Here is a 25,298-nt window from a genome sequence, read left to right on the forward strand (position 1 = left end):
AAGAAACCCCATTTGTTAGGGTCGTCGCGTCACTGGCAGTCATAAACCGTACCTATTTCTAGAATTTATCTTATTAAAATCTCATTTTAAACGTAACCTTAACCACACTGCTCACCTTGAATTGAGATCCAAATGCTCGTTTTTGCTTTTACAATACAGCTATCTAGCTAGTGGAAACCTAATTTGAATGAAGGATCAACTTCTTACTGTAGCTAGCAACTAATTTCTAACTGATTTTTTAGAGAAGAAGAATCGGTCAGTGTTTTCTTTAAATATCGAGGAGCTGATTAGCACAGTTGTGAACTTGTACATGTGATCAGTTCCAGGATTACTCGCTTGATTGGCAAACAAAGACCATCTTGCAAGTTAGCGTGCTTGACGCTGATAGTATAGTACCAGCCAACGCCCGGTAGTAACCGTCGCTGTCTAGCTGTTAGGCTTTTTCGTCTCGCACCGTGCTCATATTGAAAATATTCATTATACAATTAAAACAAGAGAAGGCATACGAGGACTGACTAAGGCTACTGCTGTCAAATGAACTGTCTGTCGGACCTCCCCATAAGTGACATAGGGAAGTGTGGGTAAGTGCATCATCTAACTAGCTTGCTAGCATTACACTTGTTGCCGGTATCTGTCAAATTACAAGGGCAATTAACGTTATAAAGTTCCGTTCCCACTGTGGTGTATAGATTTTACTGTTTTTACTGTAGGTATTCTGTTTGTTAGCAATGAATGCACAATCATGACCCTATTGACAATTTGATTGTGCCAGTCAATGATGGACCGCCTTAGCTGAGAGTCTGAGATAAACGAATGTATGATGCACTCTCCTGCAGTAAGTGGAGTGGATGTCCGAGCCTCGGGTCACTGTGGGGCAAGATGAGGCAGGGGCCGGGAGAGGGGAGAAAGAAGCTAAATCGGCACCACTGAAACAGCCCTCCAATGAAGCCTCCAGGCCTGGACAGCTGGGGTTAGTACCTCTGATGACCCTCACAACAGTCTTCCTGCTTTCAGAACAGTTCCATTATACTTAGTAGTGCACTAATGAGCACTGCTGGCTTGGTTTTGATGCACCCGCCATAGTAGCTGGAACCGTGCTGGAAAAGACAATGTGACAATGTGTCAGCGCCTGTACAGTTTGGGTTGACACGGATGTGTAAGAAGGGTATAACACACAATTATTTTTCACAGGCTGCCCCCAGGCTCTCAGCTCCCTTCTACTGAACCGAGCCCCTCCCCGTCTGCTGAAGGAAGCGGCTTGCTGTCGTTGCCGTGGGAGATGGTGGCTCGCATCGCCTCGCACCTCCCGGCACAGTGTGTCATCACGGTCCTGCCACAGGTGTGTGTCAGTGGACAGCGTCATACCTTTCTTGGATGCCAATCTGTTTCTGCTTGATAACAGATCTGTTTCCCTTGATGACAGAGTTGGCTAATGCCATAAAAGACTGGAAACCATGCTAGGCTAGGGACATTTGAGAAAATAAATGTTTGAGGGCGGTACTGGGCTGTCATGACCTGGTTACACATCCATCATAGCTGCTGGAAAGGATCTTGAGAAAATACAATTTCCAAGCCAGCCTAGTACTATTCAGGCCAGTCCTATAGTGTGAATCAGGTCCATGTCTCTCCCTCTACAGGTGTGTCACGCCCTGGGAAATGTGGGTAAGGACAGCACGGCGTGGCAGTTGCGGGCACGCAGGCTAACTGGCCCCAGAGCTTCCTTCCCTGTGGGGCCACGAGATGGCTTCGACTGGCCCTCGGCCTGCCTGGAGATGGAGGAGCTGATCGCTTGCTGGACGGGCCAGGGGGAGAGGGCTGCCAGGGAAGCCGAGCAGGCAGAGCGGGAGAGAGAGGTGGAGAGGGTCCAGGAGAGGGAAAGGGATAGAGAGGCCCTGGCAGAGGAAGGGATTGGAGAGTGGGAGGAGGTGGAAGAGGGCAGACCCCAAGTGGATGAAGGGGTAGATGAAGTGGGTTTTCAAGTGGAGGGCGTGATGGCGGTAGCGTGGGATAGGGAGGAGTTGATGGAGGAGGGAGAGATGCCGCAAGATAGGGAAGGGGATCTACCGATGGGAGTTGGGGAGGGAGAGGAGAGGCAGGAGGCTGCAGCCGAGGCCATGATGGAGGAGGAGAGAGATGATGAACAAGGTGTCCTGGAGGCCATCGAAGTGGAGGAGAGAGTGGGAGTTTTGGCGGATAGAGACGGTCAAGATAACATAGCGGGCCCGAGATTGGGAAGCGAGGGGGAGAGAAACAGGTCCAGCCGCGCTCCCAGTCCTCCCCCAGCCCTGGAGCGCCTCTCCCTCCCCTCGGGTCACATCGCTGAGGTCAACTCGGTCCTCTTGGTAGGGGGCGACGGGGCGTTGTGTGCCTCAGGCTCACGTGACAGGAACGTGAACCTGTGGGACCTACGGGACGGGGGCTCCACGGGCAGGCTGCTCCATACACTGGGGGGCCAGGGCCTCTTCAGCACCCACAAAGGCTGGGTCTGGTGCCTGGCGGCCCGGGGACCCCTGCTGGCCTCGGGCTCCTTCGACAGCACAGTGAGGCTATGGGACCTGGGGGCCCAAGGAGCTGAGAGAGGCCTAATCAGGGCCCGGGCTGCCGTGCTCTGCCTGGCCCTCCCCCAGAAGGACGTGCTGCTGGCCGGCACCTACGACAAGAAGGTCAGCGTCTACGACACAAGAGGTGAGTGATTCATAAGATGGGTACTTGTAGTCTCTGTTCTATTAAATTAGATTATATCAGTCAATAAAAGTGAACACAAACAATACTAATGGTTATCGTATAGAAATAGACTTACTGAGGGGTAATTGGACTAAGGACCTTTACCTGTTCTAGTAATTTATATTTCTATGTGTTATCCTTTGGTTGGCCAAATGAACTGCCCATTCAGAATATATCATCTGATTAGAGCAAATCCAGAAACTATCAATAGGTTTATGGAATTTGACAGACTAACATTGTCAGATGTCGCTGGATGATGAGGTCATGATCTGTCTGCACTGCAGTGGCGGAGCCTCTGGTAAAGAGCCTGCGTCTCCATAGCAACGCGGTGCTGTGCCTGGTAGCGGACGAGCAGTACATCCTTTCTGGGAGTAAAGACCGCACTGTGGTCATCTACGACCGAAGAGCTGGGAAAACCCTACAGAAACTACAGGTACAAACCCGCATACATACACACAGTATAAGAATATTATTATATTTAGGGTTGCAAAGGGAGGGTATATTACTGGAGACTTTCAAAGTATTTTTGGGTACTTCAAGTCATCACAGGTATGTGTAGACACAGATATAAAAATGAATACTGTTATTTATATATAATAATATACATACAGTACCAGTCAAAGGTTTGAACACACCTATTCATTCCATGTTTTTTCTTTATTTTTACTATTTTCTACATTGTAAACTAATAGTGAAGACCTCAAAACTATGAAATAACACATGGAATCATGTCGTAACCAAAAAAGTGTAAAACAAATCAAAATATATTTTAAATTTGAGATTCTTCAAAGTAGCCAGCATTTGCCTTGACAGCTTTGCACACTCTTGGCATTCTCTCAACCAGCTTCAGCTGGAATGCTTTTCCAACAGTCTTGAAGGAGTTCCCACATATGCTGGGCACTTGATGGCTGCTTTTCCTTCACTCTGCGATCCAACTTATGTCAAACCATATCAATTGGGTTGAGGTCGGGTGATTGTGGAGGCCAGGTCATCTGATGCAGCACTCCGTCACTCTCCCTGGTCAAATAGCCCTTACACAGCCTGGAGGTGTGTTTTGGGTCGTTGTCCTGTTGAAAAACAAATGATAGTCCCACTAAGCGCAAACTAGATGGGATGGCGTATCGCTGCCGAATGCCATGGTAGCCATGTTTAACTTCTTATGGATCAAATCCCTTTAGCGGGATCGATTTTTGACAACATCCGGTGAAATGGCAGAGCGCCAAATTCAATTACTATAAATATTAAACTTTCATGAAATAACACATGCAATAAGCCAAATTAAAGCTACACTTGTTGTTAATCCAACCAACGTGTCAGATTTCAAAAAGGCTTTACCGCGAAAGCAAACCATGCTATTATCTGAGGACAGCACCCCATCAAACAAAGACCGACAATCATAATTCAACCCGGTAGGCGTGACACGAAACTCAAAAGTAAAGATATAATTCATGCCTTACCTTTGACAAGCTTCTTCTGTTGGCACTCCAATATGTCCCATAAACATCACAAATGGTCCTTTTTTGTTTGATTAATTCCGTCGTTTTATATCCAAAATGTCAATTTATTTGGCCCTTTTGATCCAGAAAAACACCAGTTCCAACTCGTGCAACATGACTACAAAATATCTCATAAGTTACCTGTAATCTTTGTCCAAACATTTCAAACAACTTTCCTAATATAACTTTAGGTATTTTTTTAATGTAAATAATCAATACAATTTAAGACAGGATAAACTGTGTTCAATACTGGAGGAAAACAAAGTGGAGTGAGCTTTTCAGGTCACACGCCTCTATCAAACAGTACACTTCACTCGACCCAAAACAAAACCTAAAACCTGACCTAAAACAAATTCCTGGATGGTTTGTCCTCGGGGTTTCACCTGCCAAATAACTTCTGTTATACTCACAGACAACATTCAAACAGTTTTAGAAACTTCAGTGTTTTCTATCCAAATCTACTAATAATATGCATATCCTAGCTTCTGGGCCTGAGTAGCAGGCAGTTTACTTTGGGCATGCTTTTCATCCGGACGTGAAAATACCGCCCCCTAGCCTTAAGTTTTAAGTGTACCTTGAATTCTAAATAAATGACTGACAGTGTCACCAGCAAAGCACCATTACACCACCACCTCCATGCTTCACGATGGGAACCACACATGCAGAGATCATCCGTTCACCTACTCTGCGTCTCACGAAGACACAGCGGTTAGACTCATTTGGGCTCATAGGACCAAAGGACAGATTTCCACTAGTCTAATGTCCATTGCTCGTGTTTCTTGGCCCAAGCAATGCTCTTCTTCTTATTGGTATCCTTCAGTAGTGGTTTCTTTGCAGCAATTTGACCATGAAGGCCTGATTCACACAGTCTCCTATGAACAGATGCTGTTGAGATGTGTCTGTTACTTGAACTCTGAAGAATTATTTGGGCTGCAATCTGAGGTGCAGTTAACACTAATGAATTTATCCTCTGCAGCAGAGGTAACTCTGGGTCTTCCTTTCCTGTGGCAGTCCTCATGAGAGCCAGTTTCATCATAGTGCTTGATGGTTTTTGTGACTGCACTTGAAGAAACTTTCAAAGTTCTTGAAATGTTCCGTATTGACTGACCTGCATGTCTTTAAAGAAATTATGGACTGTAATTTCTCTTTGGTTATTTGAGCTGTTCTTGCCATAATATGGACTTGATCTTTTACCAAATAGGACCATCTTCTGTATACCATCTCTACCTTGTTACAACACTACTGATTGGCTCATTAAGAAGGAAAGAAATTCCACAAATGAACTTTGAACAAGGCACACATGTTAATTGAAATGCATTCCAGGTGACTTCATGAAGCTGTTTCAGAGAATGCCATGAGTGTGTAAAGCTCTCATCAAGGCAAAGGGTGGCTACTTTGAAGAATCTCAAATACATTTGGATTTTTTTAATACTTGTTTTGGTTACTACATGATTCCGTATGTATTATTTCATAGTTATGATGTATTCACTATTATTCTACAATGTAGAAAATATTAAAAATAAAGAAAAACCCTTTACTGAGTAGGTGTGTCCAAACTTATTTGTTTGTTTTTAATCCCATCATTCAGCTACCCTCAACCCCTCCCATCTATATCTGAAGACCATCCAGTTTGATTTCTATTTGCCATATGTTTTTAACTGTGCTGTTTCACAAAAGTTCTGAACCTATATACATTTTACAGGTACATATGATTTGACATTAGCTATCTTGTTGTTTTTAGTCCCACCCTTCAGCTCCACTCAATCCCTCCCATCTATCTCTTAACTCTGTCCATATAGTTTTCAACTGTGCTGTGATGTTTCACAAAAGTTCTGAACCTTTCTGTTATCATAGTTTCTACAGATTGTAAATTAAAGATTTTTTACTAAAAGTATTATATTGTTGATCGATTGACTATAACTCCTCAAACCACCCAGCAGTGCTATTTGCAGAGTTAGCTCCAGGTAAACTTTTTTTCAGCCATTCCTGAACCTGCGACCAAAAACAAGCTACATGTGGATAGTACCAAAACAAGTGATCTAAAGATTCTCTCTCGTCACAGCAACATCTACAGAGCTGGAATGGTTGAATCCCCCATATATTTAACATTCTATGGGTTGCAAGACGTTTGTATAATAGTTAAAACATTCTACATTTTGAATCCGGTGTCGTTTTGCATATCAGTTCATAAACCACGTGTACATCGCAAATCTCTGTCACAGCTGTCAAGTTTTTGGTCCTTAAACTGGTATACTTTATTTATTAAAATGTTCTTTAACTCATTTTGGTCTTTAATGCAGGGCCGACAGACAAGTTCCTTCATTTCTCACCCTTCTGCTTGTGCTGTTTTGTCTTATTTGGTTCAACAGTGACAGGATTTGGCAAGTTGGCACAAACAGATCCAGGACCAGGCTATAATATGTTAGTATGTGTGTCTTCATTCTGGTTTGTCTTCTCTCTTCCCAGCTGGGCTCCTACCTGCTGTCAATGTGCTACAGTGACAGTGAGGTGTGGGCGGGGGACAACCGGGGCATTCTCCATGCCTTCTCCATGCAGGCCGGTTTCTTCAAGCCCCTCTCCCAGTTCGACGTGGGACACACCTCACTGGTCACTGGCATCCACAGGTCCCCTGGGAGCCTCTACACCTGCTCCGCTGACCGCACCATCAAGGTACGTCCTGTTAGCCTGGTTAAACCAGTCTGAATGCTGTGAAACAATGGTGGGCATGGCATTCTTTCTGGTTTATGCCAGGCATACACTACACGATTTTGCCATGAATTCGCCACGTTTTTGCTGTCCCAGAATAATTTTCACGATCGGGGTGAAATCGTATTAATTTGGACTCATGTAGTTTGTTTGAGCGGGTCAAGGACTCACCAATGATTGCTGTTCCGTTCTCCAGACCCCTGTCGGAGGACCCAATCAATTTTGACGTCAGAAATGTTGATTGTGTATCTTGTAGTATGAGCAGTGCTACAACGCGATTGGGCGAGGACGGCTGCCAATAGCCAGAGCATTCAGTATGTGAGACCGAAAGCAACAGCGACATGGACCGTGGTGATGTTTTACATGGCTCGGTGCCCCGGTTGGGCGGAGTTTGATTATTTCCGACCATTCCATTGGTCCTTAAGTGAAATCTCCACCCACCTGGGAGTGGCCAGGCCCCTGCAAAACAAATTCCATAAATATTATATCTGCGTCCTACCATGACAGAAACCAAAAAGAGAATTTCATATTAAGTCCATATTCTGGGCCTCAGTTTCTGCACATAATAATGTGCACACTTGTAAAGCAGCTCACTGTTTGCGCGTCAGCATTTTCTTCCTACGACAACCGAGAAACGCAGGGTTGGGTCAGTTAAGGAATCATCGAGTAATGTGAGCACCCACGTCCCGGGGTTGAGGATGGGTGGAATAAAAGAACGGGTCCAAGTTAAGATTTAGAACCTGTGTGGTGTAAGCCCAGTATTAGTCAGGCTTACACCCTGGAGCCCACGACAATACAATGTCTTTATTGTCCATCTGAGGATGGTTCTTTTTCTTTGGTCTCACCGTACAATAATTGTTTGAACATGTGTAGTAATATCTATTCAGCTCTGTTGTAATGGTGTTCTGTTTGGGGGTTTTAAATGCATGGTTAGGCTACTTTATTGTCCTCAAAGAGGAAAATCATTTTCACTGCCCATTCGGTTACAAACAACATTAAACCATTATCAAAGAGCGTGTGCATTGATGACATGAATGAACACATCCATGTTTCTTCAATCCCTGTTCCTATCTTATCAACCATTCATCTTCCAGGTGCACCTCCCCTGTGCCCCTCCAAGGACGCTGTGCACACTGCACCACCAGGCAGGCGTCAATGGGGTGAGTCTCTCGCATCACATTTTTCCTTTTGAGATTCTGATGGCTGATAGCCTCTCTCCTTAGCCTCCTACCTTGATCTGATTGAAGAAAGATCTGTTTTACTCTCGCTCGGTCTCTGTTCCTCTCTCCTCTCTTTCGCTCGGTCTCTGTTCCTCTCTCCTCTCTTTCGCTCGGTCTCTGTTCCTCTCTCCTCTCTCTCGCTCGGTCTCTGTTCCTCTCTCTCGCTCGGTCTCTGTTCCTCTCTCCTCTCTCTCGCTCGGTCTCTGTTCCTCTCTCCTCTCTCTCGCTCGGTCTCTGTTCTTCTCTGTCCTCTTTCTGTCTCTGTAGTTGAGTGTCGAAGCAGGAGTGCTGGCGATCGCGTCAGGAGAAATGTGTGTGGAGGTGTGGAGGGCCAGGAGGTGAGGGGGGCCACACCCACCCTAATCTACTTACGTTCCTGAAGTGATGCAAGATGACTGACGTATAATGGTCTGTCATTTAAATGATCTACTTTCTCATACTGTATGCTGTGAGAATGTTGCCGTGAAGGACCAGTGCTCTTAGCTTTACCCCAAAAACTATATACAAGCCAAACATATTTAGTGTGTCTGTGTGATTCCCGTGTATTTTATCAAAGAAAATAAGAAAATAACACACAAAGGCTTCCTTAACTAATGTACAGAAATGTAAAAGAAAAGGCCTAAGATAATAGCACTTCATGGTATAGTGTAGTTCTGTCTGTGAGTCCCTGTGTTGTTGACCCAGCACTCGTTCAAACGATTTCACATAAACTGGATTTGGGAGTTAATTTGAGGCACAGCACTACTGAAGGGTTTTAAACACTTGTACATGATTTGATTTTTCATTGGCCTGATTTTAGCTTGTTAATTAAAATGAGGACATTCCACCACCAGCATTCCAGACAGTTGGTCTCTAGAAAACAGATTAAGTATTTTTCTCTGACAATTGAAACAGATTCGGAAACACAATGGAAAGAATGATTCAAGTCGTTCTGACACACTGATTGTAAAGTATTTTGGTCTAACTGTCATAATGTGTGTAGTGGCGTTCTTATACTCAGTACCACAGCACTTGTTTGTCAATTACACTGTTTTGAGTTCTTCCTCTTTGTCATTCTCTCTTAGGGTAACTACTTTACCAACTCTTAACGTTTTTATTTAATTCTGCACTGTTGAGGAAAGCGCTGTACTGTTACACACGTGACAAAATAAACTTTGATTTGAATCTGTAGTGTCCCAGCATCAACCTCGCTCAACTGGCTCATTTGAGTGCAAAACCCAATAGTACTGCATTGTTCACTAATTATTTGTTACAAGTTTTTTTTATTACACACACTGATAGTCTGAGGCAACAGTGTCTGTCCTTAGCAACAATCAATCTCCATGACAACTCCTTATCTGCAACCCTTCTTCACCTGCTGCAAGATAGTCCTCTGACTGCATAAAAATACCCAAATGATTCAGATTTTGTAAATATGCTTTTGTGAATATGCGATGTGTGATTTCTTTTGTTATGAATAAAATGTTTACACTCAATCAATTCATTGTTTACCAGTGTACCCTGTGGTTCTGTAATGTCAAGAAGAAGATGTGAACAGTTTGCTCCTTTTGTTATTGAGACATTCTGGACTGCAAGCCACATGCTGAAGTTACAGCATGACCAATACTGTACCAACCAGTCAGTTTATGCTTTAGCCAACATGTTAATGTCTTGTCTGGCATGTTGAAGTAGGACATGTTGAAGTAGGACATGATGAAGTAGCCTGGCATCAAAACGTTTCACTGTTGTTGATGATGAAGCACTGTTGAATGCAGCACCAGAGAGCGGTGTCCCGGGGCAGCCTTTCTACAGCAGGACACAGGTCTTCTTGTCTTTGAAGGGGTTGGAGGAGGCAGAGATGCCGGTGAGGAGGGGGTCACTGCGACTGTGCTCCTGACAGTACTGCACCAGCTGGGCAGCTGCTGTGGAGATCTGGGAGGAAGAAGTAAGGAACAGCCATAACTTAAAGCTTGTCTCAAAGCTGAGGTTATTGTACATTCAGAAGAAAGGTGATGCCCAATACAGAGTTATTGATGTGTCCTAAGACGAGTGTGGGGGTAAGTTCACATTTTCCTTGATCCGTTCTGCATCAGACTGCTCTGCACTGCTCCCACAATTTATCTTATTTTTGATTCATCAAATGAAAGTATTGATCAACAAAATTGTCATTCTCCAAATTAATTTGAAATTCTACTTCCAACTAATTCATTACACACAGGCTACTTTAGTGTACTCTCACCTTGATCCTCTCCATGCTTGCCTCCACTCGTAGTTGTTCCACAGTCCTCCGTGCCTGCATCACACTGTTATTGCTGCACACCCTCCCTGACATCTCCTCCTCCAGAGAGACTCCCACTTTTAGTCCCAGACAGCAAGCTGAAACTCCACCTCTTTCCACTCCAAAGTGAGAGAAATAAATTAATGGAATTGCAATCAATTGTTGAGTTGAAAATGTTAAACCTGCCGAACACACAGAAACCTGTTCCACCTCCAAATATGGATTTAGATTTGAAATAATAATGTGAAAGTTGCTGTTATACTCTAACACTAGGCTATGTGAGCCTACGTCCAACCGAGGTCCCAATTTCTGTCAGTGGCATCCGTGCTTCTACACCTGCATTGCTTGCTGTTTGGGATTTTAGGATGGGTTTCTGTACAGCACTTTGAGATATCAGCTGATGTACGAAGGGCTATATAAATCCATTTGATTTGATCTGGCCTCCCTTTTAACCTCTGGTCTCCCCCTCTGCTCTTTGTGGTTAGTGTGGAGGCCACTTCAAAGCTGCTGTGATGTGTGTCAGGTTTAAAGGTTACACACACAGTCCTGGAAATGTCACATCAACATCACACATCCCTCACTGATAATAAAAGAGACTGTGTGAGTGAGATTAATGTTGACACACATAATGATAAGCATAGGAAGGATGCATACAGAAGACAATCTTTCACCAGAATGCGTTGCTACGTTTGAACCTTTGCGCTTTCCGTAATTGTTTCGTGTGCTACATGGGGAATGTCAGAGCTCTAGACCTGTGGTGTGTTGCTAATGTTTTGCGTGTCTTTATACAATGATACCTTTTTAGTTTCAGCATTCTCTAATTCAAAAAACGTTATGTTGCTTCATTTGTCAGTGGGTGTAATTGTTTTTAAGCCAATAGAGAATGGATAGCTAGCTAGCTGCTAGCTAGTTGCAAGCCAGGCAGTCCGCAGGCATTGGAGTGTTAGTTGCTAACTAACGTCTGCTATACTTTGATTAGAATGCTGTCTCTATAAGTTGCTACTAAGCACAATACAAGGCAGGATCCTAATATTGTTGCTTGCCACCAGCTATACAGTAGAATCAGAATCGTTCAGGGAGTTGACAGTTGATTTAGCTAGCTACTGAAGAGAGTTGACTGTTGATTTAAGGAGTTGATAATGGTGCTGACACTTTGCAAACCTTTTCAACATGAACTACAGGATTCCAGCGGTCAGATCATTTTGCTTGTAGCTATTCTAGGTTGAAAGCCACTAAAACGATCTTTGCATACACTTAGGTAACATTAATGTTCAGCACTCTTTATGCAACCGTTGCATACCTTTTTGATTTGTTTCCTTGTGTTTGACAGACGGCATGGCGGAACAACACGCCCCCTTCGTGGCCATGGATGCGGTGCTGATGCCCAGCACGGCCCTCCCAGACGACATGCCCCGTATCAAGGGCTATGACTTCAACCAGGGAGTGGACCACCATGCCCTGCTCCAGTCCTTCCTCACCACAGGCTTCCAGGCTAGCAGTGTGGCCCATGCCATACAGGAGATCAACAGGATGGTGAGACTCACTGGAGGCCATCTAGCCTGGAATCCTAACTGATATGCTCAGTAAAACTATGGTGAAACGGAGCATAAAAGGTTGTATTCCAGGCTAGATGATATCCATCTCTAGAGGTTAGGGAGTTCAGATGCCTTCTCAGAGCCTGGTCCCAGATCTCTTTGTGTTGTCTTGACAACTCACAATGACCATAGGAGTTGACAACACAGCACAAACAGATCTGGGAGCAGGCTAGTGTTGTCATTGGGTCAGAGGATGTCCCGCTCTGTGTAGGAGTTGATCTACTAGGTACAGATCTAGAATCAGCTGACCTAAGATCAGTGTACAGGAGGGAACTACGGATCCTACTCCAAACATCCCAGGACGTATAAGGGGATAAGATGCCTAGTAATTGGGGATGTGGAGAGTTATGTTAGCATCCAAGTTGTTGCCATTTATGTAGACATAAGACATTCCTTGTCTGATTCTAGGCTTTGCTTTTTGAGGGATTGGGAGAGGAATAAGAAGAGGGAGAAATGTTTAAAGCCCTTTATTAGAGAGAGCTTTTATCATACTGTATGTGGTCTATATTTCTCTCCTTCTGTCATCTATTTATAACCACAGATTGAGAAGCGTCTGGAGCCGCTGGAGGAAGAGGAAGGATGCGGCTCCTCCCTTTCCCATTCGGGCTGTACCATCTTCCTGGGGTACACCTCCAACCTCATCAGCTCTGGAGTGAGGGAGTCCATCCGCTACCTGGCACAGCACAAAATGGTACAGTCCTATAAAACATCCCACACTCGTGTGTCAAATTCCAGTCCTCCAGCACTGTGTCTGCTGGCTGTCATTCCTCACTTGTACTTGATCTACTTGATCAATGAAGGTGTTTGATTAGTTGGAGCTGCCCCCACCTGGTTATCTAGGTCTTAATTGGACACCTATGGAAAATAAAAACCAGCAGAGACTGCAGACCTCCAGGAATGAAGTTTGACACCCCTACAACATAAACACTCACTTCAAGATGCCAGTGCATATAGGTGATCGTATACACTAGTAAAATGCTACATGTGTTTGTGGGCCTTCCCAACAGGTGGACGTGATAGTGACTACAGCGGGGGGAGTCGAGGAGGATTTCATCAAGTGTCTGGCCCCCACCTACCTGGGGGAGTTCAGCCTGTCTGGCAAGGAGCTGAGACAGAGAGGCATCAACAGGTAGAGCACTATCACCTCTACTATGGATCGCAGATCATAATACAATTGAGCAATAAGGCACGAGGCGGTGTGGTATGGCCAATATACCACGGCTAAGGGCTGTTCTTATGAATGATGCAACGCGGAGTGCCTAGATACAGCCCTTAGCCGTGGTATATTGACCATATTTAAAAATGTATATATTTTTTTATAATAGTAATAATTTCACCTTTATTTAACCAGGTAGGCCAGTTGAGAACAAGTTCTCATTTACATCTATGACCTGGCCAAGATAAAGCAAAGCAGTGCGACAAAAACAACAGAGGTACACATGGGATAAACAAACGTACAGTCAATAACACAATAGAAAAATCTATGTACAGTGTGTGCAAATGTAGTAAATAGGCCAGAGACGAAATAATTACAATTTAGCATTAACACTGGAGTGATAGATGTGCAGAAGATGATGTGCAAGTAGAGATACTGGGGTGCAAAAGAGCAAAAATATATATAAATTGCAATATGGGGATGTGCTATTTACAGATGGGCTGTGTACAGTGATCGGTAAGTTGCTCTGACAGCCGATGCTCTACGTTAGAGAGGGAGATATAAATCCAGCTTCCGTGATTTTTGCAGTTCGTTCCAGTCATTGGCAGCAGAGAACTGGAAGGAAAGGTGGCCAAAGCAGGTGTTGGCTTTGGGGATGACCAGTGAAATATACCTGCTGGAGCGCGTGCTATGGGTGGGTGTTGCTATGGTGACCAGTGAGCTGAGATAAGGCGGGGCTTTACCTAGCAAAGACTTATAGATGACCTGGAGCCAGTGGGTTTGGCGACAAATATGTAGTGCGGGCCAGCCAACGAGAGCATACAGGTCACAGTGGTGGGTAGTATATGGGGCTTTGGTGACAAAACGGGTGGCACTGTGATAGACTGCATCCAATTTGCTGTGTGTTGGAGGCTATTTTGTAAAGTACATCGCCAAAGTCAAGGATTGGTAGGATAGTCAGTTTTACGAGGGTATGTTTGGCAGCATGAGTGAAGGAGGCTTTGTTGCGAAATAGGAAGCTGATTCTAGATTTAATTTTGGATTGGAGATGTTTAATGTGAGTCTAGAAGGAGAGTTTACAGTCTAACCAGACACCTAGAATATGTGGACAACTACAAATACCTAAGTCAGAACCGTCCAGCTTAGTGATGCTAGTCGGGCGGGTGGGTGCAGGCAGCAATCGGTTGAAGAGCATGTATTTAGTTTTACTAGCATTTGGAGGCCACGTAAGGAGAGTTGTATGGCACTGAAGCTCGTTTGGAGGTTTTAAGTGTCCAAAGAAGGGCCAGAAGTATACAGAATGGTGTCGTCTGCTTAGAGGTGGATCAGAGAATCACCAGCAGCGAGAGCGACATCATTGATATAAAGATAAGAGTCGGCCCGAGAATTGAACACTGTGGCACCCCCATAGAGACTGCCAGAGATCCGGACAACAGGCCCTCCGATTAGACACACTGAACTCTATCTGAGAAGTAGTTGGTGAAGCAGGCGAGGCAGCCATTTGAGAAGCCAAGGCTATTGAGTCTGCCGATAAGAATGCGGTGATTGACAGTCGAAAGCCTTGGCCAGGTCGATGAATACGGCTGCACAGTACTGTCTTTTATTGATGGCTGTTATATCGTTTAGGACCTTGAGCGTGGCTGAGGTGCACCCATGACCAGTTCGGAAACCAGATTGCATAGTGGAGAAGGTATGGTGGGATTCGAATGGTCGGTGATCTGTTTGTTAACTTGGCTTTTGAAGATTTTAGAAAGGCAGGGCAGGATGGATATAGGTCTATAAACAGTTTGGGTCTAGAGTGTCTCTCCCTTTGAATAGGGGGATGACCGCGGCAGTTTTCCAATCTTTGGGGATCGCAGACTTCACGAAAGAGAGGTTGAACAGGCTAGTTATAGGGGTTGCAACAATTTCGGTGGATCATTTTAGAGGTTCCAGATTGTCTAGCCCAGCTGATTTGTAGGGATCCAGATTTGTCAGCTCTTTCAGAACATCAGCTGTCTGGATTTGGGTGAAGGAGAAGTGGGGTGGGGGGCTTGGGCAAGTTTCTGCGGGGGAAACAGAGCTGTTGGCCAGGGTAGGGGTAGCAAGGTGGAAAGCATGGCCTGCTGTAGAAAAATGCTTATTGGAATGATCGATTATCGTAGATTTATCGATGGTGAGTGTTTCCTAGCCTCAGTGCAGTGGGCAGCTGGGAGGAGGTGCTCTTATTCTCCATGGACTTTAGTGTCCCAAAACCTTTTGGAATTAGTGCTGCAGGATGCAAATTTCAATTAGGAAAGTTAAGGCTAGCTTTTTCAAACTCAATGTGTATAATGGTTCCTAACTTCCCTGAAAAGTTGCATATCGCTGGGGCTATTCGATGCTAATGCAGTACGCCACAGGATGTTTTTGTGCTGGTCAAGTGCAGTCAAGTCTGGGGTGAACCAAGGGCTATACCTGTTCTTCGTTCTACATTTTTTTGAGTGGGGCATGCTTATTTAAGATGGTGAGGAAAGCACTTTTAAATAGCGACCAGGCATCCTCTACTGACCGGATGAGGTCAATATCCTTCCAGGATACCTGGGCCAGGTCGATTAGAAAGGCCTGCTCGCTGAAGTGTTTTAGGGAGCGTTTGACAGTGATGAGGGGTGGTCGTTTGACCACGGACCCATTACGGACGCAGGCAATGAGACCGTGATCGCTGAGATCCTGGTTGAAGACAGCATAGGTGTGTTTAGAGGGCAAGTTGGTCAGGATGATATCTATGAGAGTGCCCATGGTTACGGATTTAGGGTTATACCTGGTAGGTTCCTTGATAATTTGTGTGAGATTGAGGGCATCTAGCTTAGATTGTAGGACGGCCGGGGTGTTAAGCATATCCCAGTTTAGGTCACCTAACAGTACGAACTCTGGGGGGCAATCAATTCACATATAGTGTCCAGGGCACAGCTGGGGGCTGAGGGGGGTCTATAACAAGCGGGAACGGTGAGAGACTTATTTCTGGAAAGGTAGATTTTTAAAAGTAGAAGCTATAATTCTTTGGGCACAGACCTGGACAGTATGACAGAACTCTTCAGGCTATCTCTACAGTAGATTGCAACTCCGCCCCCTTTGGCAGTTCTATCTTGTCGGAAAATGTTGTAGTTGGGGATGGAAATTTCAGAATTTTTGGTGGGCTTTCTAAGCCAGGATTCAGACATGGCTAGGACATCAGGGTTGGCGGAGTGTGCTAAAGCAGTGAATAAAACAAACTTAGGGAGGAGGCTTCTGATGTTAACATGCATGAAACCATGGCTTTTACGGTTACAGAAATCAACAAATGAGAGCGCCTGGGGAGTAGGTGTGATTCTGGGGGCTACAGAGCCTGGGTTAACCTCTACATCACCAGAGGAAGGGAGGAGTAGGATAAGGGTACGGCCGAAGGCTATAAGAACTGGTCGTCTAGTGTGTTGGGAACGGAGAATAAAAGGAGCAGATTTCAGGGCATGTTAGAATAGATTCATGGCATAATGTACAGAGAAGGGCATGGTAGGATGTGAGTACAGTGGAGGTAAACCTAGGCATTGAGTGATGATGAGAGCGGTTGTGTCTCTGGTGGCACATGTTAAGCCAGGTGAGGTCTCCGCATGTGTGGGGCTGGGACAAAAGAGCTATCTAAGGCATGTTGGGCGGGGCTGGGGCCTCTACAGTTAAATAAGACAATCATAACTAACCGAAATGGCAGTAGAAAAGGCTTATTGACATTAGGGAGAGGCATGTGTATCTGAGTGATCATAGGGTCCAATGAGCAGCAATAGGTGAGTCAGGGAGCCATTCGGTAGTCGCTACTACACTTGGTGAGCTGGAGACACGGCGATTCAGAAAGCTAGCAGATGGTCTTCAGCGGCATCGCAACGGAAAAGCCTGTTGAAACCACCTCGGACGATTACGTCTGCAGACCAGTTGTAATGGATCAAGCGGTGCTCCGTGTCGGCAAAAAGGGGCCAGGCCAATTGACAAAGTAAGCATTGTAGCCCAATAATTAGCTGGTAGACCTCTTCGGTGCTTGCTTCGGGACAGAGGCGTTAGCCAGTAGTAGCCACTCGGTTGCAGCTAGCTAGCTCCGGTGTAATGATCCAGAGCTTGCGGCAGGAATCCGGTGATCTGGTAGAGAAAAAGTCTGATATGTTCTGGGTTGATATCGCGCTGTGCAGACTGGCAGGGATTGACCGAGCTGAAGCTGGCTGGTGTCTGAGTTAACGGTGAAGAGGGTTCAAACCACCCAGTTGTTATTATTGTAGGTGCTGTCTAATACACTAAATTGTCACTAATCTTTTCTCTCTTTTCTCCTCTCTCCGCTGTCGCTCTCTTTCTAGGATAGGTAACCTCCTGGTACCTAATGATAACTACTGTAAGTTTGAGGACTGGCTGATGCCCATTCTGGACCAGATGGTGCAGGAGCAGAAAGATGAGGTGAGCTAATTTAACCCTTTGTACAGGAAATGTCATCTTCCGTGTCTGGGTTGTATTCATTGGGGTAAAATGTATCAAAAAAGTTTATCATCCTGGTGTTGCTGGTATTGTCACATTCATTTGACCTTTGACCTCTTAACCCTTTAGGGCACCCACTGGACCCCGTCCAAGATGATCCACCGTCTGGGCAAAGAGATCAACAACCCAGAGTCTGTCTACTACTGGGCCTATAAGGTGAGGACTGGAGGGGCTTACTGTTCTCATCAGCCTGTCCTTGATATAGAACAGGTGATATCAGTGGAATGAATTGAAACCAGTGCTCTTTGCCCTATCTCTCCATTTGTGAAGTATCTTTATCATTCCCCTCTCTAAACTCACCAGTATAATGTACAGTAGGGGGCTCAAGCCCCTCATTGGCCTCACCTTACACTATCACAATGACCTCTACAAGGTTAACGGATCATAATATTATTGTTCATATTTGTTGCTGTATCAGTTGTTTGTGGGTACTGTCTAATATACTAAATTGTCGTGCACATTTTCTCTCTCTGCCTCCCTCCCTCCCTGAAGCCCTCATTGAGTTACAATAGGCTGTGTTCATATAATCAATAGATTTTCAACCTCTGTTGCAGAATGACATCCCAGTGTTCAGCCCTGCTCTGACAGATGGATCCATTGGGGACATGATCTATTTCCACTCATATAAAAACCCTGGGCTGGTGCTGGATATAGTAGATGGTAAGAGAGAGAGAGGAGACATGAGGACTGGGGTTCTGTCTGTGTACATTCCAATTTTTGTAATCCATGGCGATTTACCGAAGCAATTAGGAATAAATGCCTTGCTCAAGGGCACATTGACCGATTTCTCACCTTGTCGTGTCAGGGATTCAAATCTTTTGGTTACTGGCCCAAAGCTCAAACCGCTAGGCTAGCTGCTGCCAGTTCTTTCCTTTGGTGATGTGAGACCACACACTTGCCTTGCTTTACATTGTAAATACAGTTGGAGTCATTAAAACTGGTTTTTCAACCACTCCACAAATTTCTTGTTAACAAACTATAGTTTTGGCAAGTCGGTTAGGACATCTACTTTGTGCATGACACAAGTACTTTTTCCAACAATTGTTTACAGACACATTATTTCACTTATAATTCACTATCACAATTCCTGTGGGTCAGAAGTTTACATACACTAAGTTGACTGTGCCTTTAAACAGCTTGGAAAATTCCAGAAAATTATGTCATGGCTTTAGAAGCTTGTGATTGGCTAATTTACATAATTTGAGTGAATTGGAGGTGTACCTGTGGATGTATTTCAAGGCCTATCTTCAAACTCAGTGCCTCTTTGCTTGACATCATGGGAAAATCAAAAGAAATCAGCCAAGACCTCAGAAAACAATTGTCGACCTCAACAAGTCTGGTTAATCCTTAGGAGCAATTTCCAAACCCCTGAAGGAAGCACGTTCATCTGTACAAACAATAGTACGCACGCCGCCGTCTCCTAGAGATGAACGTACTTTGGTGTAAAAAGTGCAAATCAATCCCAGAACTACAGCAAAGGACCTTGTGAAGATGCTGGAGGAAACGGATACAAAAGTATCTATATCCACAGTAAAATGAGTCCTATAGCGACATAACCTGAAAAACCTCTCAGCAAGGAAGAAGCCACTGCTCCTAAACAACCATAAAAAAAGCCAGACTATGGTTTGCAACTGCACAAGGGGACAAAGATTGTACTTTTTGGAGAAATGTCCTCTGGTCTGATGAAACAAAAATAGAACTGTTTGGCCATAATGACCATCGTTATGTTTGGAGGAAAAAGGGGGAGGCTTGCAAGCCGAAGAACACCATCCCCACCGTGAAGCACGGGGGTGGCAGCATGATGTTGTGGGGGTGCTTTGCAACAGGAGAGACTGGTGCACTTCACTAAATAGATGGCAGATGTAGACACGGATGTCCCATGGCATGGTATGCAAAATGGGTCAACTCTGAGCACCTCCACCTACCAAACGCTCCGGCATTCAAGTCCTGAGTGAGGATGGAGAATTGTGGATATATTGAGGCAACATCTCAAGACATCAGTCAGGAAGTTAAAGCTTGGTCGCAAATGGTTCTTCCAAATGGACAATTAAGCCCAAGCATACTTCCAAAGTTGTGGCAAAACGGATTCAGGACAACAAAGTCAAGGTATTGGAGTGGCCATCACAAAGCCCTGACCTCAATCCTATAGAAAATTTGTGGGCAGAACTGAAAAAGCATGTGCGAGCAAGGAGGCCTACAAACTTGACTCCGTTACACCAGCGCTCTCAGGAGGAATGGGCCAAAATTCACCCAACTTATTGGAAGTTGGGAAGGCTACCTGAAACGTTTGTCCCAAGTTAAATAATTTAAAGGCAATGCTACCAAATACTAATTGAGTGTATGTGAACTTCTGACCCACTGGGAATTTGATTTAAATTAAATAAAAGCTAAAATGAATCATTCTCTCTACTAATATTCTGACATTTCACATTCTTAAAATAAAGTGGTGATCCTAACTGACCTAAGACAGGAAATTTTTACTTGGATTAAATGTCAGGAATTGTGAAACTGAGTTTAAATGTATTTGGCTAAGGTGTATGTAAACTTCCGACTTCTACTGTACATATCTCATCCATCACAAACTTGCCACTTGGTGACATTCATTCCAGATATCTATGCATTCAATAGTATGTGTCACTGTTTTGGTGCTTGGTTTTGTAGTTGAAGGGTGGTGTGCTTGGTTTTGTAGTTGAAGGATGGTGTGCTTGGTTTTGTAGTTGAAGGGTTGTGTGCTTGGTTTTGTAGTTGAAGGGTGGTATGTAATGTATTGTGCTGATAACACGGTCTGTGTTGTAGATATCCGCAGGTTGAACAGCAAGGCAGTGTTTGCCAAACGGACAGGGATGATTATTCTGGGTGGGGGCCTGGTCAAACACCATATAGCCAATGCCAATCTGATGGTAAGTAACTACTATTACTACAACTATAAAATGTTCTCTATGATCATATTCCTTAATTATAATGTTGGTGTAAATGATGAACTGTTCAATTCACCTATTTTCCTATCATTTTGTTCTGTCGCAACTCACCAGTTAGAAAGTTGACGTGCTTAGCAGTGTTGGTAGTAAATTACATGTAGTAATGTAAGTACATTTTGCAGTAGCTTGGTGGTAGTTGAACTACATTAAAATATTGGTAGTGTTTCCAGTAGTTAATGACTTTTCTGCCATGTAGTGGTGTAGCGAACTACTGTTCTTACCATTTGTAGTCCAGAACATTTCAGATTGAGATATTATAGTTTATCATGTAGTAGTTTGGATGTAGTGAACTACTTTTTCAAAGTAGTTGATAGCTTGGTAAACTATATTTTCAGAGTAGCTTCCCCAACACAGGTGCTTAGCAACCTTAACTAACCAACCAGGTCAAACCATTTTATTATAATGTAACCCCCCCTCCCTCCTCAGAGGAATGGAGCGGACTATGCAGTGTTTGTGAACACTGGGCAGGAGTTTGATGGTTCCGATTCAGGGGCCAGGCCTGATGAGGCAGTGTCTTGGGGGAAGATCCGCATGGATGCCAAGCCAGTCAAGGTAACTCACCAGCTATCTTATCCCCAGTCTGAAGGTTAATGGATGGAATAGAAAATAATCTAACTTATTTGGCCATCCGAAGATGGAAATGTGCTTTTGGCCTCACCTTATGCTAATATAGATGAAGTGAAAGTGTAACTTGGGGTCAAGCAGGAGAGCAGCGCCCCCAGAACTCTTGATAGATGCATTAGATCGACCAAAGATAAAACACAAACTCACGTTGAACCTTTTCCAATGGCTCTTTCCATTCCCATCTCCAGAGATTTCTCTTAGAGATCTGTATGTTTGGGCTTCTGTTTCCTTTCTGTGTTTTGTTTCTCTCTCCAGGTGTACGCTGATGCTTCCATAGTCTTCCCACTGCTGGTAGCTGAGACGTTTGCCCACCATGCTGACAAGCTGATTCCTGACAAGAAAGAATAACCAAACTAACCAAGGTGTTCCCACTCCACACTTAAAGGAATAATCCACAAAGAAACACGTTTTTTGTTTCATTAGTCAACTGTTGATACAGCCCCAAAATGTTTTGCATGTCAGCAATCAAGTTTTCAAGATATAGACCTTTCAGAAGGTTAGTTCACTTGCCTCATCATGATGATGCATCATATGACAGTGATCTGTCTCTGCGTCTATTTTTAGACATGATGTTCTGTTTACGGACTTCTCTCGCCATTTTTTCTGAAATAACTATTTGCTACGGGGTACATTTCGCGTAAGTGTTTTTGTTGTTGAATGACGTGAATTGCCATGTACCAATGAGTTGTGTGTGTGTATGCGTGCATACTGGCACGTTTGAGAATGACATTGCTGAGTGAGACATTACTATATGGTAAACTTATAAGATATGTTATTTTAAGTTAGTGAGAGGGTCTCTTTAGGGGAGCATGCACTGTTATTCAAAGAAATGCTTACTGAGGTTAAATGTATTTATTTATTACCTAGTACCTACTCATGTATATCTCAGTAAATTAATAAAAACAACCTCAATGTTTCCATTATTACAGAATAAAACATCTGATGTTGTCTTACTACCTCTTGTTTTCTTCTCCCAAAAATGTTCGGCAATACTTGAAATGACCATAAGGGGTCTCCCCTGCCTCACCCACTTTGGGCACGCACATATACAATAGTCCTTGACCGCAACTCTTCCAGCTACAGTGCATATCATCTCTGACAGTGATCTGGAGGCATTAGCTACCATTGTGTACATGGATGTACTTGCCAATCAGTCAGAATGTTTATACTTTACATGAATCAGCATCATGTGAGCAAATCTACAGCTGAGTACAGGCAGCTCAATTCTGATATTTTGCCCAAATATTGTAGAAAGCGCTGATCTGATTGGTTAAAAGTCCAAGTGTATAAATAAATAAATTGGGCAGCCCAATTTTGCTGTGCACCGTTATACATTTAATATTTTATTGAACATTTAACTAGGCAAGTCACTTAAGAACAAATTCTTATTTACAATGACGGCCTACCAAAAGGCAAAAAGCCTCCAGCGGGGACTGGGGATTAAAGATAAAAATATAGGACAAAACACACATGACGAGACAACACTACATTAAGGAAACACCTAAAACAACAGCATGGTTGCAACAACATAACAACATGGGAGCAACACATGACAGCAGCACAACAGTTACGTCATATGTCAAACTCATTCCACAGAGGGCTGAGTGTCTGGGTTTTCGCTCCTCCCTTGTACTTCATTGATGAAATAAGGTCAATAATTAGTAAGGAACTCCCCTGACCTGGTTGTCTAGGTCTTAGATTAAAGTAATAACCAGAAACCAGCAACACTACATTTTAGTAATTTAGCACAGTGTTTACCAACTCCAGTCCTCAAGTCCCCCTACAGAACACATTTTTATTGTAGCCCTGGACAATCACACCTGATTTAACTAATCAACAAGCCCTCTGAGTTGAATGTGTGCTGACCATTATGCTTCTTTACACTGAGCAGCACTGGGGTCGGAATACAATCGTTTTTATATGAAGACACCATGGACCCGGCCAGAGATATGGGTTGGAAAACGTACCTCAATGCAGGGATGGGATATGCCACTATGCTCCAAATTGTACCTTTATCCAAATAGCTGTTTTGGTCCTCTTGCTAGCTACCAGTAGCCACTATGGAAAGGCATGTCATGTTGAACAACAAAGGAACTGATTGGCTGACACCACTATTCCAAAATAGCTGCGGTGGCTACTGCTAGCTAGCATGGGGACGAAAAGGGAAGTATTTCAATCTTCTCGATGTATCAGTGTGGATAAAGGTAAACTGTGTAGTACAGTGGCATATCCCTGCATTGACGCACATTTTCAACCCCGTATCTGGCGCCAGCTCCTAACCATGATTGTGTTCTGACCCCAGTGCAGCTCAGTGTAAACAAGCGTAATGGTAGGGTCAGTATCTTCTGGCAACCGGAGCTACTTACATTAGTGTGTTCATCTTAAGATAGGTTGTTGTCTCACCTGGCTATCACAGTCGTAGGAAGTTATGAAGCTCAAAACAAGTCAAGGGTATAGTTATTGACAGTGAGAGGATATTGGCATTAACACTGCAATTACATGCTACTGTGGGGTGAGATGTGTGGTAGTGTATTGTTTTCAGTTGGTGGGTGTTATTGAATGCGTTTCCAGATCCAAGAGGCCATGTCAGGTAACCATTCCATCAATCACTGCTGTTGTCTGTGTGGTTCCGCCCCTCCCAGTTCCCCTGAAGAGTTAATGAAGGAAGTATGCGTCGCGTGTGGGCTGTTCTGTGGAAATGTCTGTTGTTACCGGTTGTACACACACACACACACATGCGTTTGTTTTACTATCCTTGCGGGGACTAAACAATTGATTGCCATTCAAAATCCTATTTTCCCCTAACCTAACCTGATCGTGGACTTCAGAAAACAGCCGAGGGAGCACCCCCCCCCCCCCCCCCCCTATCCACATCGACGGGACAGCAGGGGAGAAGGTGGAAAGTTTTAAGTTCCTGGGCGTAAACATCACTGACAAACTGAAATGGTCCACCCACACAGACAGTGTGGTGAAGAAGGTGCAACAGCACCTCTTCAATGTCAGGAGGCTGAAGAAATTTGGCTTGTCACCTAAAACCCTCACAAACTGTTACAGATGCAAAATTGAGAGCATCCTGTCGGGCTGTATCACCACCTGGTACGGCAAATGCTCCTCCCAGAACCGTAAGGCTCTCCAGAGGGTAGTGAGGTCTGCACAACGCATCACCGGTGGCAAACTACCTGCCCTCCAGGACACCTACAGTACAGCACCCGATGTCACAGGAAGGCCATAAAGATCATCAAAGACAACAACCATCTGAGCCACTGCCTGTTCACCCTGCTATTATCCAGTAGGCGAGGACAGTACAGATGCGTCAAAGCGGGGACCGAAAGACTGAAAAACAGCTTCTATCTCAAGGCTGCTGCCTACATACACATACTTGAAATCATTGGCCACTTTAATAAATGGAATACTAGTCACTTTAATAATATTTACATTTCTTGCATTACTCATCTCATATTTAGATACAGTAGAAAAGTATAGAATGCAGTATCTTAGTCTATGCCGCCCTGACATTGCTTGTCCAAATATGTATATATTCTTAACTCCGTTCCTTTACTTGTGTGTATTGGGTATATGTTGTGAAATTAGATTTGTGTGTATTGGGTACATGTTGTGAAATTGTTAGATATCACTTGTTAGATATTGCTGCACTGTCGGGACAAGAAGCACAAGCATTTTGCTACACCCACAATAACATCTGCTGTATGTGACCAATAAAATTTGATTTGACTTGATTAGAACCCTAACTCTTAACACTAAAACTAACCACTACTCTACAACACTGGTCCATCAAAAAGATTGAAATATTGCCTATTTTCCTGGAAAACTGCCCTTTTTGTCCTCATGCTGGCTAGCAGTAGCCACAACAGCCATTATGGAATGGCACTTCATATAGCATATGGACGAAAAATACAGTTTTCCGGGAAAACTAGCAGTATTTCAATCTCCTCTATCAGTGTGGATAAAGGTTAAATTTGGAGTACATTGGCATATCCCATCCCTGCATTGAGGTATGTTTTCGAACCCATAT

General features: G+C 44.1%; 3 protein-coding genes across 4 annotated transcripts; 2 read left to right on the forward strand and 1 right to left on the reverse strand.

Moving 5' to 3' along the window:
- On the forward strand, nucleotides 1-9,618 carry LOC110538917 (F-box/WD repeat-containing protein 9). The gene is made up of 8 exons (XM_036939022.1): nucleotides 1-581; nucleotides 837-970; nucleotides 1,192-1,339; nucleotides 1,638-2,685; nucleotides 3,009-3,157; nucleotides 6,687-6,890; nucleotides 8,021-8,086; nucleotides 8,414-9,618. Exons 2-8 carry the CDS (start codon nucleotides 849-851, stop codon nucleotides 8,486-8,488), a joined length of 1,812 nt encoding a protein of 603 aa, XP_036794917.1. The 5' UTR covers nucleotides 1-581; nucleotides 837-848; the 3' UTR covers nucleotides 8,489-9,618.
- Nucleotides 9,403-21,527, reverse strand: LOC110537863 (guanine nucleotide-binding protein G(I)/G(S)/G(O) subunit gamma-12). 2 transcript variants are annotated; one of them, XM_036939025.1, is made up of 3 exons: nucleotides 21,413-21,527; nucleotides 10,365-10,522; nucleotides 9,403-10,057 (listed from the first exon to the last, which is right to left on the reverse strand). In XM_036939025.1, the coding sequence occupies exons 2-3, from the start codon at nucleotides 10,455-10,457 to the stop codon at nucleotides 9,932-9,934; spliced, it is 219 nt and encodes a 72-aa protein (XP_036794920.1). In that variant the 5' UTR covers nucleotides 10,458-10,522; nucleotides 21,413-21,527; the 3' UTR covers nucleotides 9,403-9,931. The 2 variants fall into 2 exon arrangements, with proteins under 2 accessions (XP_036794920.1, XP_036794919.1); XM_036939024.1 differs by lacking the exon at nucleotides 21,413-21,527 and having other exon boundaries at nucleotides 10,365-10,927.
- On the forward strand, nucleotides 11,019-22,218 carry LOC110537861 (deoxyhypusine synthase). The gene is made up of 10 exons (XM_036939023.1): nucleotides 11,019-11,160; nucleotides 11,734-11,936; nucleotides 12,540-12,689; nucleotides 13,006-13,127; nucleotides 17,489-17,585; nucleotides 17,733-17,819; nucleotides 18,218-18,323; nucleotides 20,460-20,563; nucleotides 21,068-21,193; nucleotides 21,521-22,218. The coding sequence occupies exons 2-10, from the start codon at nucleotides 11,739-11,741 to the stop codon at nucleotides 21,611-21,613; spliced, it is 1,083 nt and encodes a 360-aa protein (XP_036794918.1). The 5' UTR covers nucleotides 11,019-11,160; nucleotides 11,734-11,738; the 3' UTR covers nucleotides 21,614-22,218.
- The last annotated feature ends 3,080 nt before the right edge of the window (nucleotides 22,219-25,298 follow it).

Source organism: Oncorhynchus mykiss, chromosome 12 (assembly GCF_013265735.2).
Source record: "Oncorhynchus mykiss isolate Arlee chromosome 12, USDA_OmykA_1.1, whole genome shotgun sequence".
Lineage (NCBI taxonomy): Eukaryota > Metazoa > Chordata > Actinopteri > Salmoniformes > Salmonidae > Oncorhynchus > Oncorhynchus mykiss.

Coding starts and splice junctions, on each gene's coding strand:
- LOC110537863 (XM_036939025.1), bottom strand. CDS start 10,457: ATGTCAGGGAGGGTGTGCAGCAATAACAGTGTGATGCAGGCACGGAGG. Junction 10,058..10,364: donor CAAGCATGGAGAGGATCAAG/GTGAGAGTACAC, acceptor TCTTCCTCCCAG/ATCTCCACAGCAGCTGCCCA.
- LOC110537861 (XM_036939023.1), top strand. CDS start 11,739: ATGGCGGAACAACACGCCCCCTTCGTGGCCATGGATGCGGTGCTGATG. Junction 17,586..17,732: donor TGCAGGAGCAGAAAGATGAG/GTGAGCTAATTT, acceptor TTAACCCTTTAG/GGCACCCACTGGACCCCGTC. Junction 18,324..20,459: donor GGTGCTGGATATAGTAGATG/GTAAGAGAGAGA, acceptor TCTGTGTTGTAG/ATATCCGCAGGTTGAACAGC.
- LOC110538917 (XM_036939022.1), top strand. CDS start 849: ATGTCCGAGCCTCGGGTCACTGTGGGGCAAGATGAGGCAGGGGCCGGG. Junction 1,340..1,637: donor TCATCACGGTCCTGCCACAG/GTGTGTGTCAGT, acceptor CTCCCTCTACAG/GTGTGTCACGCCCTGGGAAA. Junction 2,686..3,008: donor CAGCGTCTACGACACAAGAG/GTGAGTGATTCA, acceptor TCTGCACTGCAG/TGGCGGAGCCTCTGGTAAAG.